At 38.5% G+C, this 18,367-nt stretch overlaps 1 protein-coding gene across 6 annotated transcripts in view; it reads right to left on the reverse strand.

Annotated features, from left to right (window-relative positions):
- grip2b (glutamate receptor interacting protein 2b) overlaps nucleotides 1–18,367 on the reverse strand; it is a 217,746-nt gene that overhangs the window by 63,821 nt on the left and 135,558 nt on the right. Inside the window, exon 1 of one of the 6 annotated variants that reach the window (XM_056260617.1) lies at nucleotides 14,163–14,336. The exons of the other annotated variants lie outside the window; for them this stretch is intronic. Within the exon in view, the coding sequence (XP_056116592.1) occupies nucleotides 14,163–14,205 (43 nt within the window). The 5' untranslated portion in view covers nucleotides 14,206–14,336. Of the gene's footprint in view, nucleotides 1–14,162; nucleotides 14,337–18,367 lie in introns of those variants that run through there. 6 annotated transcript variants of the gene reach the window in all.

Raw genomic sequence — 18,367 nt, forward strand, 5'->3', positions numbered from 1 at the left:
AACAATTTAAAATACATGAATGGCCTTAATAACAGTTCAGATGACATCATAATTGTATTTTGCTTACCAAGATTTTTATTAGCATTTGTCAACATTTAGCTATAGCCAATACAATTGTCTTTATTCAATTCAATTCAATTTTTAAATGGGCACAATTAATGGTTATTATTGGTTGAAAATAAAATTAAATGAACATTGGTTTATTTTAGTTTAACAGTTAAATTAGTTATTTTTAATAAAATGATATATTAATATATTAATAAAATAATACTATTATTAGAATAATTTTAGTTTTTAGGGTTTCATTTCAAATTTAGACAAAATACTACCAAACTTATAAAAGGGAGCATTTGTAACGTGGCTGTAAACCCATAAAACATTTCTTTACAATTTTCACAAACTGCAACCAGAAAAAAATCTAAATAATAACTTCTTCAGAGTATTTTTAAATTCCTCTCACATCCTGGTCATCAATTATTAAGACTAAATTCTAGTCTAAAATAATCTAGGTTCCTCAATCTGTTACACAACACTCCTGAAATACTACGTGGGAAGTTGAGATTTTATTTTTGGATTTATTGGTGTGTCGGATCCAGTTTTTAGACCTAATGCGATGAATATCTCTCCCAGCACAATTCCCTTACCTCAGTGGAAACGTTTGATGTGTCTGAGGTTTATTCATCAGATGGTCTGCCATCCATCAAAGAATAGAGGAAAAAAACATACTGGATATAGAGAAGTGGGGCAGAATACAAGATAAACCAGAGGTGGGCGATTACAGATACGTTTCTTTGGGGTTTTTTTTTTTACAAATAAAATGGCTGCCATAACTTAGAGACTATTAAATGAACATTACATCTTTGATAATGACTCCTATTTGAGGTTCTTTGATGATGCAAAAGATAATTAAATGGCAATTAAAACAGACGAAATTGATTAACAGATTCACTTTCAAGTGGCAGATCAATTCTAGGGCCCACAGAGAAACTCACAAACAACGTCAACCTTTCCGGTTTAGCTTAGAATAAATTATCATGTGGCTGTGTTAATGATGCAATTACAAAGGACTTTTACAAAAGCAATTTGATATATTGACATATTAACAGTTCAAGGGACTCCTGTCAACAGTGTTTAGTCTAACTAGAAATAATTAAACATTAAAAAACAGTTATATGACTGAAAAAAACTGTTCCCTTTCGAAAGGGAACTCGCACTGCGTCGATTGACGCTAAGAGGAACGCGTGACAGGTTTCTGAAATCGTGAAATCTGAAATCCTGCCCCGTGTATGCAGAGCTGGTGGATGTGATGGATGGCTGTGGTTGCCTTGGCAGCGCGTTAGGGGTGTAAGACTGGAAGAACTGGTTGATGGAATCAACCTCACAGTCACCACAGGTCTATAAGACAAAGGACCTTCCTTGCACATTAACATTTGAACATCTCACACACAGACATCCCGCACCCCCCTTCCTCTGAGCACCTTATCTACATTTTCTCTCTCTCTCTCAGTAACACTAAAAACTCACACAAGAATATATATGGTTTTAATGTGAATGTGATTATCTTTAAGGATTGTTTAGTATCATTTTAAAGGTCTCAGGGTGACTGGTACAAATGTCTCATTCCCAAAGTAAATCAAAAGGTAATAAAGTTCTTAAGAATATAGAAATATCTTGCACACAGAAGGGTGTGTCTTTGAGTTAACACCTTCTGATCATTTGTCTGAATGCTAATTTTCACTGTTCCAACAAATGGTCAAACTTCTATCCTCAGTAAGTCTGGGGAGGGGACCACAGTAAATTTCCACTAAACTCGTGTTTTACATATCAAAGGAGGTCTGGATATATAATGAAATGCAACGGAGAGTTCAGGGCTGTTTTTCTGTATTCAGATTAGCCCGTGCGGTTGAGGGTCTCGCGACTCTCAGCTCACGTAGCCATACAATGTCGGGTAAAGGATTTTCCTCTTTGTTCTAGAATATTTGATGGTTTGCATTGATTATCTTTCAATTGATTATGGAATTGTAATAATACATTTACCTGACATAATAAATTGTTATATTTGATTATTCTAACAGACTTTGACTTTATTTTCATTGGAGTTAAAAGGAATAGTCAAACATTAACGTATATTTAATGATGCATAGATATCGGAGTCAGATATTGGAGTCAGATGAAACGAGTTAATACATAAGATAAAATGTATTGCATTTAATTAAAAATCCCTTTGCCATGGGAAGAGACGGAACACGCGTCAGACCTTCATCTCTAATCGAGTACCCCCATTGGATCGAATTAGAAGGCCTTACAGGGAGAGGTCGCTCACGGAAGGCTTGACGATCGGTTTCTCCCCGGCCATGAGCCACCAGCTCAGGTGAGCCTTCCATTCCTTCCTGATCTCCATACGGAGATCGAGAGGGCATGGAATAACCCATATTCGGCCCGTATCAGTGGGCTAGTTTCGCTGATGTTCAGGGGATAGGGGAACATGGGTATGTGTCGATGCCGCCCATTGACGAGACGTTCGCGAACTACCTTGCGTCTGGGCGGGCATCTACACTGAGAGCTCCAACCCTGCCATCCAAACCGCTTAAAGCAACATCCCGTTTGAATGGCAGAGCGTACACGGCAGCGGGTCAGACCGGTGCTGCCCTAAAGGCTTCTTTTGTGAGTATGTGATGGCTTCCCCTATTGTCATGTGTAAGATAAAGCAAGGTGTGCTACAGCTCATTCTAGTTGTAAAACCATGTTTATAGCTTAGACTTCCTCTCGTGGTGAGAGTATTTGAGGCCTCCGCTCATTCATATGAAATATGTTATCAGCGGAGAGTTAAGTGGCAGGACGTCATTCTAGAAAGAAGAATGGGAATGTTTATGCTACTGCTTGTTTTTTCTACAAACAACTGCGTTAGCCCTCGGGCTATTAGCCACCTCAGGGTAGAGTAGTTGGTCTCTCTCTCTCTCAAAAAAAATCCCTGTTAAATCTCAGGGTTAGGTGGTAGTATTCCCCCTTCGAAGTACAGAGCGCCCATACGTACAGATGGTATGCCCCTGACTCTGTATGTTGTACACTGCGTTTTTTGCTGAGTACACTGCCATGGGCAATGTGATTAGGTACTAGGATGCTGTAGGCGCTGTGTAAACAGCTTATCTGCCAACAAAGGCTGCGCTGTTAGGTAGTAGGCCTCAGCAGGCCTCCCCGACTGGGCAGCCCCCAAGAGGGCGCTAGGTGGGGGAAAATATCAATTCTTAGCAGTGTTTGGAATAACGTTATTAGCAAATAGCGTTAGGTAACAACGTTATTTTTTCAGTAACGGGGTAATCTAACTAATTACTTTTCCCGTCGTTACAACGCCGTTAACGTTACTGGACGTTAAATGCGCTGCGTTACCACGGGCGTCAGTTTGGTTTGAAATGTGCAGGGGACAGAGACGCATTCGGAAGTGCATTTTCAGAAGTGCTGGGTACAAACTTGTCAAACTGAGCAGCCTCTCTGCTTAACAAGGTATAAAATTCATCGATCCGCAATTATTGTTTGAGTTCATAAATAGTCTAGTGGTAGATCTTTTGCCAAGCGTGTCAGAGGTTACGGGTTCTAATCCACGCTCGAATAGGTTTTTTTTTTTCTCTCATCAAAACTGAATATGTTCATCAGTGGTTACAGTCTATATCAAGCAGGGACATGTTTGTGTGCATTTTATTTTGTGATTTCACCGGAATGAATAGAGAGTCTCCGCAACGGCGATAGATTGAAGAGCGCATCCGAGTGAAAACTGCGCACGCGCCACAAAAGAACAAATATGCAACTAATAGCTGCGGCAACGAGCGCTCAGCTTGAGTTCAAAACCAAAACAATTTAACGCTAGATCTCTTATTTAATAGCAAACTTAATGAATGCTCTGCTAGTTAACTGGAGATGTTTTATTTATTTGTTTCTAAAAGTGGTGGGTACAAAATGACTCTTGACAAAATCGACGCCTATGTACATTGCTATGTATTGATTGAATAAACTGTGTAATCCGAACGCACCCCTGGCTCTATGGCAAGCCGTTTTAACTTTTATTCATTTCCAGGATATGAATCCTGGCTCACACAGCTAATGAGTGGCTCACACTGATACAGGGAAATTATCAGTACTGGTACTACTCGACTTCAGTGCTGCATTTGACACTGTCGATCACGACATACTTCTTGACAGACTGGAAAACTGGGTGTGGCTTTCTGGGATAGTCCTAAAATGGTTCAGGTCATACTTAGGAGGGAGAGGTTATTATGTGAGTATCGGAGACCATAAGTCTGAGTGGACATCCATGACTTCCGGAGTCCCTCAAGGCTCATTTCTTGCACCACTCCTATTCAACCTGTGCTCCCAATGAGCCAAATAATGAAAAATAACAAAATTGCTTACCACAGTTATGCAGACGACACACAGCTCTACTTAGCCCTATCGCCTAACGACTACAGCCCCAATGACTCCCTGTGCCAATGTATTGATGAAGTAAACAGTTGGATGTGCCAAAACTTTCTTCAGTTAAACAAGGACAAAACTTAAGTCATTGCTTTTGGAAACAAAGATGAAGTTCTCAAGGTGAACGCATACCTTGACGCTAGGGGTCAAACAACTAAAAATCAAGTCAGGAATCTTGGTGTGTCTCTAGAGTCAGACCTTAGTTTCAGTAGTCATGTCAAAGCAATAACTAAATCAGCATACTATCATCTGAAAAATATTTCAAGAATTAGATGCTTTATTTCCAATCAAGAGTTAGAGAAACTTGTTCATGCTTTTATCACCAGCAGGGTGGATTATTGTAATGGACTCCTCACTGGCCTTCCTAAAAAGACCATAAGACAGTTGCAGCTCATACAGAACGCTGCTGCCAGGATTCTGAGCAGGACCAGAAAATATGAACATATCACACCAGTCCTCAGGTCTTTACACTGGCTCCCAGTTACATTTAGGATTGATTTTAAAGTATTATTACTGGTATATAAATCATTCAATGGGTTAGGACCTCAATATATTGCAGATATGCTCACTGAATATAAACCTAACAGATCACTCAGATCATTAGGATCACATCAGCTAGAAATACCAAGGATTCACTCTAAGCATGGAGAGTCTGCTTTTAGCTATTATGCCAGCCGCAGCTGGAACCAGCTTCCAGAGGAGATCAGATGTGCTCCTACAGTAGTCACATTCAAATCCAGACTCAAAACACATCTGTTTAGCTATGCATTTACTGAATGAGCACTGTGCCACTGTTCGTCCGACTGTTTTTACTGTACTGCTTAATAAAAAAAAAAAAAAAAAAATTATTTTTTTATTATCTCTGGAAGAGATTTTGAAGGAGAGCGGGAGAGTCTTCACTCCGATGAGGCGAGTGAAGGAGTAAGTTAATTATACTGCTGAGAGTATAAGAAGTCGCTGAGAGCGTTGTTAAGGGTAACTCTGAAGTGAGGAAGTGCAGCGCCCGGACAGTCTGTGGCGTGCATTTATCAGAGACGCATGATGGCTGAGTGCGAAATCCGAACAGCTCCCTCTTCGTTAAAAGCTAACTTGGAAAATTGGCATAATTTTTGTGGCCGATTTTGTATTTTTGTTTGAGAGCTGCTTTCTTTATCGTTTAGTTTTCACATCAATATGCTGTAAAAAAAGTGTGTTATACGTACTGTTATACGTACGTTATATGTAGGTGTACTGTACTGCCCTCCACAGTCACAGTGTGTATCAGTGCAATGCCAGTCACTGTGCTCTCAGCAGATGTTCATTTACTTTTTTGTATAAGCTGTTTTTGATTGTGGTATACAGCAACAATTTTAAGTCATAAGTCTTAGACTCTTTATTATTTATTGGGCAGCTTTGTATTTCACAAATTTTTCAGAATATGCGTATGTCCACAACCATTATTTTTGTATGAGAGCTGCTGGTACATAATTCTATATTTTTGTTTGAAAGCAGTGATTTTATTCTTGTGATTTTTTTTATTTTTTTTGTCTGAAGGGTTATATTGCTCAATTGCACATAACAGGAGGATGTTGGTTAGAAGTCCATTATTTTATGTTAGAGATTCAGAATATATGCTGAAGTTTGTATTCATTTACTACAAGTATGCTGCTAGCACAGGCACACATTTCTTTTCCTGTTGTTTCTTTGCAATGTTGGGACATATGCTGGCAAATGTAACCTTACAGTTGACCTGCCAAACCTTCCATTTGTTTTATTAATAAAAGATATTGGAAGTAAATTCTTCATGGGTCATTATACTTTGCCTTAAAAGTACCAAATAGTCACACACACACAAAAAGCTATATTGATAATCGTTTTAGCATCGCAGCCCTCTGAATCGTAATCAAATCAAATCGTGAGGTGCCTAGAGAGTCCCACCCCTAGAGGGCGCTGTAGGCCAGCTTACCTCAGGTTGTTGGCCTTGGTAGACCTTAAACAGGCCTCCTCTGAAGGGAGTCCTAACGTTGTGGGACATACTTTATAGCTGCGACCAGGTAGCTAGCCTTATTAGGCCTCCTTTGGGTGGCCTCAATATTTGTGTTGGTGTAATATGGTTCCCAACGGTATATGTGTGTAGCAGAATAGACTGGCTATCAGCTAGTAGGCCCAACCAGGCCTCCCTGATGGCGAGTCCCCGGCAGTATGAATTTGGCTGACAACACTGACTTGCTTCAGGCCTAGTAGGCCTCTCAAATCTTCTAAGTGAGTCTTGAGTGAGGTCAGGTGTTGACCTTAGCAAGGCCTCCCTGATCCTAAGCCCCATCATGGGGTGCTTGACTGTTAATTCGCTGGCCAATCAGACAATTGGCTTCAGTGGGCGCCTCTGGAGGCTAGCCCCGATTATGATCAGCCGAATAGGATTGACCATTGTCAGGTGGTTGGCCTTATCAGGCCACCCTGTAGCTCGGTCCCCAACCTTACTGGCCATGGCAGTCAGTTTCTTACCTACAGAAAACTTTCAGATGACCGGCTTTAACAGGCCGCTCCGAGACTGAGCCCCAAGACTGGCAGGCCGCCCTGGGACTGAAACCCGGAACCAGGGTTCATAGCAATAACCAGTTTTTAGCTAGCTACCAGATAGTAGACCTCATCACCCCTCTCTAAAGGAAAGGTCCCAAGGATGGGCAACTGCACATCTAGCTTTACTGGCTGCCAGGTAGTAGGCCTCACTAGGCCTCCCTAAAGGCGAGTTCCCAAATATGGGCACTAGGTAGCCAGCCCTCTGGTTATCAGGTAGTAGGCCTCACCAGGCCTCCTTGTAAGTGGTCTCCCAGCGACGCTGGGTTCTGGTAGCTAGTGGCCGCTTGCTATCAGTTCAGCTGGCCTTAGCAGGCAGCTTCTGAAGGCGAGCTCGCGCCCTAGCATAACCAATAGTCATTTTCTGCTACTGGTTCCCTCCCGGAACCTCTTTTATCTAGCCTACAGCCTGGTTTGCCTACCAGGCAGACCATGTGCTCCCCTCATTGAGGGTCACTATGGGACTCGGCCTCCTGAGTCTGGTCAGACTGTGGTAGGCCTCCCGTGAGGCCTCCCAGTTAGATCAGCCCTTAGGCATTTTCAGGCCTCCTCAGTGTTTTGAAACACAAACGCTGGGTAGATCCGTGGATCGAGCAGAGAAACTCCCCTCGCTAGCAAGGGTTGTAAGCACTATGCTGAGTCATGTTCTCCATTATACCCTGTCTCTGAGATCTGGGCCGAGAGGTTCATTGTCAGCTTCGCAGTCCCTCGGGTTGGATGCCTTACCTAAGGGCAAGTGTCCAGAGGCTCTGTCTTCGGACAGACAGGAAGTTGGACAGACTGAAGTGTCCAATGTAAGTGACGCTAGGTCTTCCTGGTGGCATTTCGGGTGAGTATGTTCCCCTGAATAGTAATTGGCTGGGGCTCCTTTGGCTTCCCTAACCACATTCCCTAGAAGGGACCCCTTCTAAATTTGAAGCTGTGGTCCTAGGCCCTTGAGCAGGCCTTTCATTAAACAATGTTTATGGAGGTTTTAGTGTGGAACGTATAGCTTGGGCTATGACCGTAGGGAATGCTGTCACTAACAGCCCAGTGTGACCTGAGGGTGAATGGTTCTGGCATTTCATTTGAATTTGCTGATTTTGACAGTTGTCCCTGCCAATGGGTATCCACTCTCCTTAGCATGGTGGCGTTGGTATATCGTTCCCCTTGGCGTCAATCGACGCAGTGTGATTCCCTTTCGAAAGGGAACGTATAGGTTACGACTGTAACCTCTGTTAAAGTTGTGTCTTTTCGCCATGCCTCGGGGCTTGCCTACCAAACAGTCCCTTCAGACGAAAAGGTGATTATCATATGTGCAAGGCGCCTTTATATACTTCCAGGTCGCACGCTAATGATTCATGGGCTGTCGCCGGTCAATAGGATTAGGACGCAGTGTCTCGTTCCCTGTTCTCAGGCTGAACAAAGGTTATAGTCGTAACCTAGACGATCTTCAATATCAAAATATCAGAATAAATGTTACTTTCAGTAATGCTGGAATGATCATATTGACAATATGAATAAAAATGAACGCTGTCACAATGTCGTAATTACTTGCCCTGCCACTATTTTCACTTGTCCCATTACAAAATAAAAAGATTAAAAAAATAATCCATCTATATTTTATGAAATGTTAGCCCAATCACCTTCGGGTTGTAAGAAAATGGGCCAATGAAGATTGGAGAGCGAAATTTGCATGCCAAGCCAATCCCCCGGACATATGGGTATATACGCTGTCTTTAACCTAGAAAGAAGGGCAGCAAAGTATAATGGGATACATATGTTTTCAGTAATTCAGTAGCTTATTCCGTTTTCTCTGTACTCCCGCAGTTTAATAACCTAACACATTTGAGAACAAAAAATCGGCCATTAGACAAGCAGCATGTTACCTTTTCAAAGCTGCACTTGAAATGCAAATGGATCCCCAAAAGTCGCTTCTCTCTTTTTCCCACGTTTCCCTCTTACTCCCTGAAATTAAAGCTGTTGTTGAATCTCTCGCTTCTCCACAGATAACATACAACAGCCTGACACAATGAGGGCAGGCACACACGTCTCCACAGCTTTAAACATTTTAGTTTTGTATGATGCGGCAAACGCTTGCCCTGAAAAAAAAATTCTGGTAATCTGGATTGCTAGTGAGCAAAGAGAAGCTCAAAGAAGAATTAGGCAACGACTAAACCTTGTTTCTTAGCAGTTTTAGCTAGAAGGCAGCTAAAGGGCCTTAGCGTCTTTGCTCTTTTGGGGAAATTAGTTTTACATTGCCAAACTACATGTAGGGCGTAGCTGTTCAGAAGGCTAACAGGAGGTAACAACATGTTTTTCAGAAAACTTAGTGCCAATGCTAAATTTCTGCCAATTCTGAACATAGCCGCCCGCTAACCTGTATTAAGGCATTAGCTTGAAATCTCTTCCAGATTTTAGGTTCCTCAAAGGCTGTAACAGCAGAAATGTGCCACAGTAAGAATTCACCCTGCCAATAACAAACTTTTTTAGATATTAAGTGCATTAAACAACATTTAGCTCCAACACCAGAGGATTTTTTTGAGAAGTTGCTTTAATAGCTCAAGAAACTTACCTGAAGGTATGTTTAACTTATCTACGATATTTCGGTAACACTTTACAATAAGGTTTCAGTTGTTAGTGTTAGTTCACCCAAAAATGAAAATTATCTCATAATCTACTTACCCTCAAGCCATGTGACTTACTTCTTTCAAACGAACACAATCAGAGTTATATTAAATAATATCCTGGCTCTTCCCAGCTTTGTAATGGCATTGAATAGTGCCTTTTTAGAATTTATGAAGCCCAAAAAAGTGCATCCATCCATCATAAAAGTAATCCTTATCACTCCAGTGGTTAATAAAGGCCTTCTGAAGCGATGAAATGTGTTTTTGTAAGAAACATATCCATATTAATAACTTTATAAATTATAATCACTGGCTTCCGGCAACGGCCGTACGCGCGTTCATAGGAAAGTTGAGATCTGGATGTTTTGGGGTGAACTATCCCTTTAAGAAAGTCCAACCTTCTTTCCAGCTGTTGTTTATCACTGCATTATTCTGAAACTCACATTCATGAAAGGAGTTCATGAAAGTTTCTCACATCGATGTAGCTCTTCCAGCATGCAAGAATGATCACCAATAAAACTTTAAGTAATCTCCTGTGGAATCGGGCAAAAATTAATTAGCACTGTAAGCAGTGCAGAGAAGAGCTACAACTGCTATATATAACAGATGCTAATTACAGGAATTTAACAAAAGAAATGTGGCCAAAGGGAATAATTTAAATTATTATCAGTTAATGGTGCATGAGCAACTAAAAACTAACTAAATTTTTTCAACCTCTTGCGTTAGTGCCACACTTCAAGATTAAAAAAAAAAGAAATTAAATGGCACTAATGTCCGCTAATTTGGCTTGACTCCTCACTGTGTTTTCAGGTGTGACTCGACACTTGTCCATTGGTCCATTTCCAGCTGTATTCAATAGGTCAAAAAGTGGGTGGCATCACACCTGAAGTACTTCAAGGACCTGGTGCGAACTCTGAGTACCATTGGAAGGAAATTCGTTTCTTCCCAGTCACTCCAATCTAAAGGATTCTGTTTAGCTAAAAGACTCAGGAAAATGAATCAGTACTCGAATCTGAACTGAATTTGCTTTGTTAAATTGGTTCACAAATGATGTATTTAATGTCCTTATTTGTACATTTTGCTGAGAAGTGGCATATCCTAATCCCAATAATATGGAAGTAATGGTCCTGTTTTCACCTTCAGTTAAAAGGAAGTGCACTGCTTCCAGACATTTGCTATTCCTTTTGGAGTGTTTGACCACGATCACATGGGGTGAGGGAAAGACTTCAGATGCAAGCTCATGAAATCTGCCTTTTTAAAGCTTCAAATCAGAGCAACTGAAGTTTGGAAGATGAAGCCTGCTGTGACTCCACATGAGGGATAAGGACCATACACACACACACACACACACACACACTTTATACGCTACATGTGTATGATTAAACATTCATATACAAATAAACAAAACAAAGAAAAGAAAACAACAAAATCATAAAATAATAGGGTGGGGAAATGTGCTTAGTCGAAGAAAAAAAAACAACAACAAACAAAACAAAATAAAATAAAAATGCAAAACTAAAAACTAAAGAAATCAACAGAAAACGCAAAACAAACAAAAGACCAAACAAAATAATAGGGTTGGGCAATGTGCTTAGTCAGAGAAAAAAACAACAACAAACAAAACAAAATAAAATAAAAAAGCAAAACTTAAAACTAAAGAAATCAACAGAAAAAGCTAAACAAACAAAAGGCCAAACAAAATAATAGGATGGGGCAATGTTTAGTCAAATAAAAAAAATAAAAAATAAAAAAGCAATGCTAAAAACTAAAGAAAACAACAGAAAAAGCAAAACAAACAAAATACCAAACAAAATAATATGGTGGGGCAATGTGCTTTGTAAAAAAAATTTTTTTTTTTAAAAAAGCCCCAACAAAACACTTATCCATCAAACGCTACACACATTTTTTCTAGCTTTTGGGCACAGCTAGAACAGTGTTAAAGTGTATAAACTGCATTTGTTCCCGGCAAACTCAAACAATGAAAAATCAACTAATTAAAATGGAGCATCCTGAGGGGCTGGTTTTAATGACAAAACAAGGGAAACAAATCAGTTTTCCAAGTATTATCCACACTATTTTCATTTTGAAAGCGGCGTCAAAGCGAGAAAGAGAGCAAAAGTGAGATGCCACCTCAGCATCTTGGACGAAAAGGAAAGATATGTGCATACAAAGTGTAGCACTGTATTCCCATATGAAATTCTCCATGACAGGAGATTTATACTCTGAGGCAGCAGTGTATCTACAGTGGTGCATCCCTATGCATAATCTAATTAATCATATCCATGTGTGTGTGACAGTTTTTGCACTTCCGAAACACCTGACTCACGAATGGGAGTTCATTATTGCTCTTAGGAAATGAGCGTGAACATCTATGGTGAACAGAACATGGAGCGCATCCGCTGACCTCTCGCAGATACGTGACAATAGCAGGTGCCGTCACATATCTGTGCAAACTAAAGCAGAATGCAGTCGCAGACGCACCATAACACACAGCAAGTGTGTGTGGAGAATGTGAGACATCTGGAGTTTGTGAATGTAGAAGATTAAAGCAGAGCGTATCTTTCTTCCTTCCTATATTTTATAGTGAAACACACACGCACACAGAGACTGAGCCCGGATGCAATTTCTCTCTAAAACACGAGCGTCCACTGAATCTTCACAATGAATGCATATGCATACATGTACATATGCAAAGTTGCAAACAAAATGCAGAAAATGGTTGCTCTGTATTGTGCTATTCAAGTGATACAACAATACTAATCATGACAGACACTGTCTACATAAACGGGTCAAAGTAATTTTAGGATTATGACACATAGTCTGCTGGTTGTCATCTTCAACTGCCTGAACACACGAGATAATAATGAGGAGGCAATAACAGCTAAATATTTTACTGAAAATGTTACTGAAAGGCTTTATATTTAGGTGCCGTCTAGCATTAACTATGTATTACACACACACAACACTCACACATGCACACACACACACACACACACACACACACACACAGACACAGACACACGCTCACACACATTCACAGACACAAACACAAGCACATACATACACACGCTCTCACACACATACACACACACATACACACATGCACGGTCACACACACACACGTACACTTACTCACAGACACACACACACACGTACACATGCGCACACACGCACACGTGTGTGTGTACTGTACACACACACACACACACATACACACTCACAGACACACTTACTCACAGACACACACACACACATGCGCACACACGTACACGCGCACACACACTGTAAGTGCCAATTAAAAAAAAACATTTTACAAAAATAAGTTTGTTTGGTTTTACAATTATTTTACTGAAAATGTGGCATATTTTACTGAATATTTTGAGTTTTCATTTAGGTGTCGTTACAATATACATGTATATCGTTCAGTCTACTATACTGACCAAACAAACTAATACAATATGCAAAACCAAGAGCCCAAAACAACAAAAAAACAGCCTTTTACAAAAACAAGTTTGTTTGGTTTTGCAAAAGAAAACAAATCAACAACCAAAACACAAAACAAATCAACATAAAATAAAACACAAAAACAACACAAAGTAAAACACAAAAAAACACACAAAAAACACAAAAAATAAAAGATCAAATAAAACCCAAAGCAAAGTAAAACACAAAATAAAGTTTTACTTTATAAGTAAAATATAACTCCCCCCCCCCCCCCCCCCCCCCCAAAAAAAAACATTAAATAAAACACAAAACAACACAAGGTTGGCTAAACCCCAAAACAACAACAAAAAAATTAACACACACACACACACACACAAAAACATAAAATATAACACACACAAAAAAAAACAAAGCAACTAAAAATAAAACAAAACAAAACAACTAAAAATAAAACACAAAACAAAAGGAAAAACTTCTTGAAGCTCATTGCGTCATCAACAGGTGTCAGATTGCTCCCGCTCATGGACATTTCAAAACTGATCAGCGTCCCATAAACCATAAACATCTGAGCATATTTCACCCGTGAGACGAACACAGGCGCGAATGCGACAACGAAGTGACTAAGAAAGACAAACCTACCCAGAAAAGCAAACAATCAAATCAACGCACATTCTCTTTGTGTAATAGAATACAAATATTAGCATTTGCATACACGAGTAGGCTATAGCCTACATGCAAATAGTATTTCAGGATTTTAACTGAGCTTGTTATGTAAACTCATCTCAAATGATCCTAATTCAAGGTGCATCCAGTGTCCATCAGAAACCCCAGCCCTCCACAGCAGGGGTATGCCTTATTCGCCACTGCCAGATTGTATTATCATAAATTCATAATCACATTTACCCTACACCTAACACAAACGCACTTGATGATGACCTGCGCGTAAAAGTATTAAAATGACCGAAAACATCAACTTCACGGCGTAAATTGCATCATTTAGAGAAGGCTACTACAGTTTAGTCACAGTGCAATGCCTAAATTGAACATTAGATGGTGATGAAAGAAAGTCTTTGATCACTTTTGAGTGCCTACCTTTGAGTATCCTTTTCTTTAGGATAGCCTGTAGGAAGAGCATAGTCCTTCTCCTTTCCTGCGGCTGGGCAAATATTCCCTGATTCCTGCTTTGCTCCGTATCTAGTACGATCTTCCCTACGATTCCCAGCCACGTCTGATCCAGCGAGCTACTTTTTTCTGTCAGTCAATGTCAAAATCAAAGATTTGGGGTTAAAAAAAACAACACCACGTCACCAGGGCGCAATGATACCGAGAGAAGTTTCGCCCTTTGTCTCTTTAAATGACTCATCTGAGCCGTTATCATTAGTCGTTATTAACCGTGATTTTATGCGAAGTCACCATCTCTCTCTCTCTCTCTCTCTCTCTCTCTCTCTCTCTCTCTCTCTCTCTCTCTCTCTCTCTCTCTCTCTCTCTCTCTCTCTCTCTCTCTCTCTCTCTCTCTCTCTTCCACGCGCGCGCTGTGATTAATAAATGCGAAATGTATGCTCAAAGCCTTCGGGACTTTTGATGCCCTAGTTTTTTCTGCCTTTTTTCCTCTCTGCCCTCAAACGGCTGCCTTCCTGAATAAACTTGAAGATAGGGGGGTTTTATACACAAGTGTAAGTTCCCGTGTTTCAGCACCCACACTAAAACAGTCTGCAACCGTCTGATGGGTATTTCGATCTCTGTTGCGTCAGTGCTGAATCTGATCTGTGTGTTCATCTAAACACGTCTGTAAACACACGTCATTAGCACAATTACGCTCATTCCTGTAAGGATGTGTGATACTGATACTGGCTAATCAAAATGCTAAATTGAATTATAAGTTTTTAGGGTGTTTTAATGAATTTTGTGTGGATGAGTGTGTGTGTGTGTGTGTGTGTGTGTGTGTGTGTGTGTGTGTGTGTTTGGTTCAGGTAGCCTAATACAGTTTGTAGGCCTACAGTATAAAAATAATTTCGTCTATGGAAAGTCATACAACATAGAAACCAGTGAGTGTGAGTGTGTGTGTGTCATTTAATGAACCCCACCAACTGACTCTTCTGGCCGCTTGCCATCTTTTGCAGATCAATGGTTGATTTAGTTTGATCATATGCAATTAGACCCCAAAAAGTTTGTATAACAGTCCAAAAAATTGAATCCAAAAGACTTTGATTGAAAGAAATGGGCATCTGCATCTGTAGCACATCATTACATTATCATAAAATCATGTAATAAATCCCAATAATCAATAATAAAACCTTCAGACTTGTATTTATGGAGGACTGGAGGTGTCAAATTTTGTTTTATTGATTCATCATTTTACTGTTTTATATAGTTTTACATACATCTATTTTTTGTCACTTTTAAGGGTTACTTATTTATTTAGATGTTTATATTTTTGTATATTTGATCGATATATTTCACATTTATTTAATTTACATTTATCACTTATTTTATTTTTGAATTAATAAATCAGTAATTTATTTTCATTTTATTTTAAATGGCACTACTTCCATAATTCATATCACAAAAAAGGTCTAAATTAAATTATCGACAACAAAACGACATTTAAGTCATAAACTTATTGGAATCCTTTGCTAGTTGTGACAGTAAATGTGCAAATTAAACCACTATCTTAATGCGATGACTTATACATATTAATAAAATAGGTGGGAAAAAATGTGTAGTACAAGACCATGAAACTAATGAAAACTCATGTGGACAAAACCAGCCTTGGCAAAGAGAGCTCAGGACATGTCAGCATTTCAACTATTATCAAGATATAACCTTTAGTTGGTCTTGTAACTTTTATAAAGATCGGCCAGTAATCCAGCGAAAGACATATTTCATATTCTAGCATGACTAACAGCCGTGGCCTGATGTGTGTGTGGCCTGATGTGTGTGTACAGGTGTTATTCTGCCAGCGATCTGATGTTGTGATCTCACTGCAGAAAGTGTGCTGTGGAATTCGACACTTGAGGGCATTTCTACTCTTATGAAATGGTAAAACTGTCCCGTTCTGTGAACAATCCAATCTAAGCACAAGGACCCTAGAGAAACCACCTCAGCAGATTAATGAATCACCCACACAACCCGTAGTAACAGCAGTGGATGCTGTGTACTATAAGGGATGCTTTTCAAATCCAAACTGCTAACTGTTGTCCATTAATATATATATATAAATAAAATTTGAATTATTATAAAAATATTATATTAGTAAGTATATTAGTATATTTATTTTTATTTATAGTTACAAATTAATATAAAAAATTATAATATAATTCAAATATAATTTTATGTAATAATAGTAATTGTTGTTAAATAAAAATATTTAACTTAAAATAATAAATATATTAAAATAATAATTAGTTATTAATGAATTAATTCTTATTATTATCATTTCAGACATATTAACAAATATCATAATTTAATTCTTATCTCATTTTCGCATTATTATTTAAAAATATTTACATATTTTGTAATAATAACAAACATTTGCTGTTATTAAAAAATAAACATTTTGCTAATTTACTTTTAATACATGTATTTAATTTATTAATAATGATAATAATAATTATTTTTATTATTACAAATTACATGGACAAATATAATATTATTAACATTATTTATTTATAAACTCTGTATTATTATTATTATTATTATTATTATATTTTATTATTATATACATATTATTACATATTATCATTATTATTAATATTATATTATTTTAACTATAATAATATGATTAATATGTCTGTAATAATAAAAAAAAAATACTATTGTTGTTGAAGATGAATATATACATACAATTTATATTACTATAATTATTATTATCATCATCAACAACAACATATTAATCATATATGATTCTTATATCATTGTTATTTAAAATATGTAGTGCAGTGCAGAGACAGTTATTCCCAGAGAAGCCAAGAATCACTAGAAGTTCCGGTGTCAGCGTTTTAACATGCAGCGCTGCTCTCTTTATCACACGAACCAGGAACATGAGGATCATGGGTATACTGTGGCTTCTACACCCCGAGCTGTAGTCTCTGATGCAATGACTTTAATTTCATCAATAGTGTTATTCTATTTTTAATAACTGTAAATCAATAACTTGATTTCCTGTAAGTGGTTTGAGGAACAGCTTTAAGTTGAGGAAATGTTTCACTCTAGGGAGGAGAGCGAGTGCCGTTCTCAGTTATTTCATTCCTTTTCAATATGCATTTGAGTTGAGCCTTACAAGGACTGGTCTTCTGTTGCAGTGGTTCACGCGTGTGAATGTTCATGTTCATGTTTCCCAGTGATTAAAACATATCTTAGCTGCAGATATTAAAACTCGCAGCTTCAGGTGTGACACAGTATGAGTGCATCTGTAAACCTCTGGAGAGAGGCAGTTTATTTAGGCAAACGTGTCTGATTTGTTTAACACTGTTGTATTAACAAATATTTAAAAAGCTGTGGATTTGAGTTTACAGTTAATATACTTAATGTGATGTAATCTGGCTCTGAATGTAATGCGAAAATAGATGTAAACAATAGCTAATATAACGATAATAATCACTTAAATAAATGACAGAATATATATTTTAACATTAAATAAACATTTGTTCATGTCTCACGTTAAGCATTCCAATATTTCGCAGACAATATCAGATGTGTATTGTTATAAAAGAACATTTGTTCTGTTATTCCACAATTCTCAAACAGATGGTGGTAAATAATTCTAAGAAATAAACGTTTGTATTAAACGTAGAAAGTCCACATGCATCACACCCAGAAGGATTTCCAGTGGGAAAGATGTAGTGAGAGATGTTTAAAAGACATCAAAGTGTCAGTGTGATACAGAGACTTCATACACTGACTGTAATGACCGTGATACAGCACAGCGTCATTTCAAAGCCTCGGGACTCCTAAAGCATGTGGGGAGCAGCGTGTGTGTGTGTGTGTGTGTGTGATCTTCAGCGAGCTATTATGTGACGACAACTATTAATTCAGCTCTCAGCTGAAAGAGAGAAGCCACGGGGTGGAGATGTTTGAGAATTATAGCATCACTGCATCTTTTCATCACCCAACGTACTGTCTCTCACTAGATCTGGCTCATCCTGCTTCCAAATTCAGTTTGGATCGTAATGACATTTGCAGTGTTGGGGAAAGTTACTTTTTTACTCCTTGCTAACTCATTTTATTTGAGGAAACCGATTGCCTCAATTCAATTAAGTTTATAAAAACAATAGTTATGAGTACTCTGAACTTATTTT

The sequence above is a fragment of the Rhinichthys klamathensis genome, unplaced genomic scaffold (assembly GCF_029890125.1).
Source record: "Rhinichthys klamathensis goyatoka isolate OS25496 unplaced genomic scaffold, OSU_Roscu_1.1 h1tg000009l_1, whole genome shotgun sequence".
In the NCBI taxonomy this organism is placed as follows: Eukaryota; Metazoa; Chordata; class Actinopteri; order Cypriniformes; family Leuciscidae; genus Rhinichthys; species Rhinichthys klamathensis.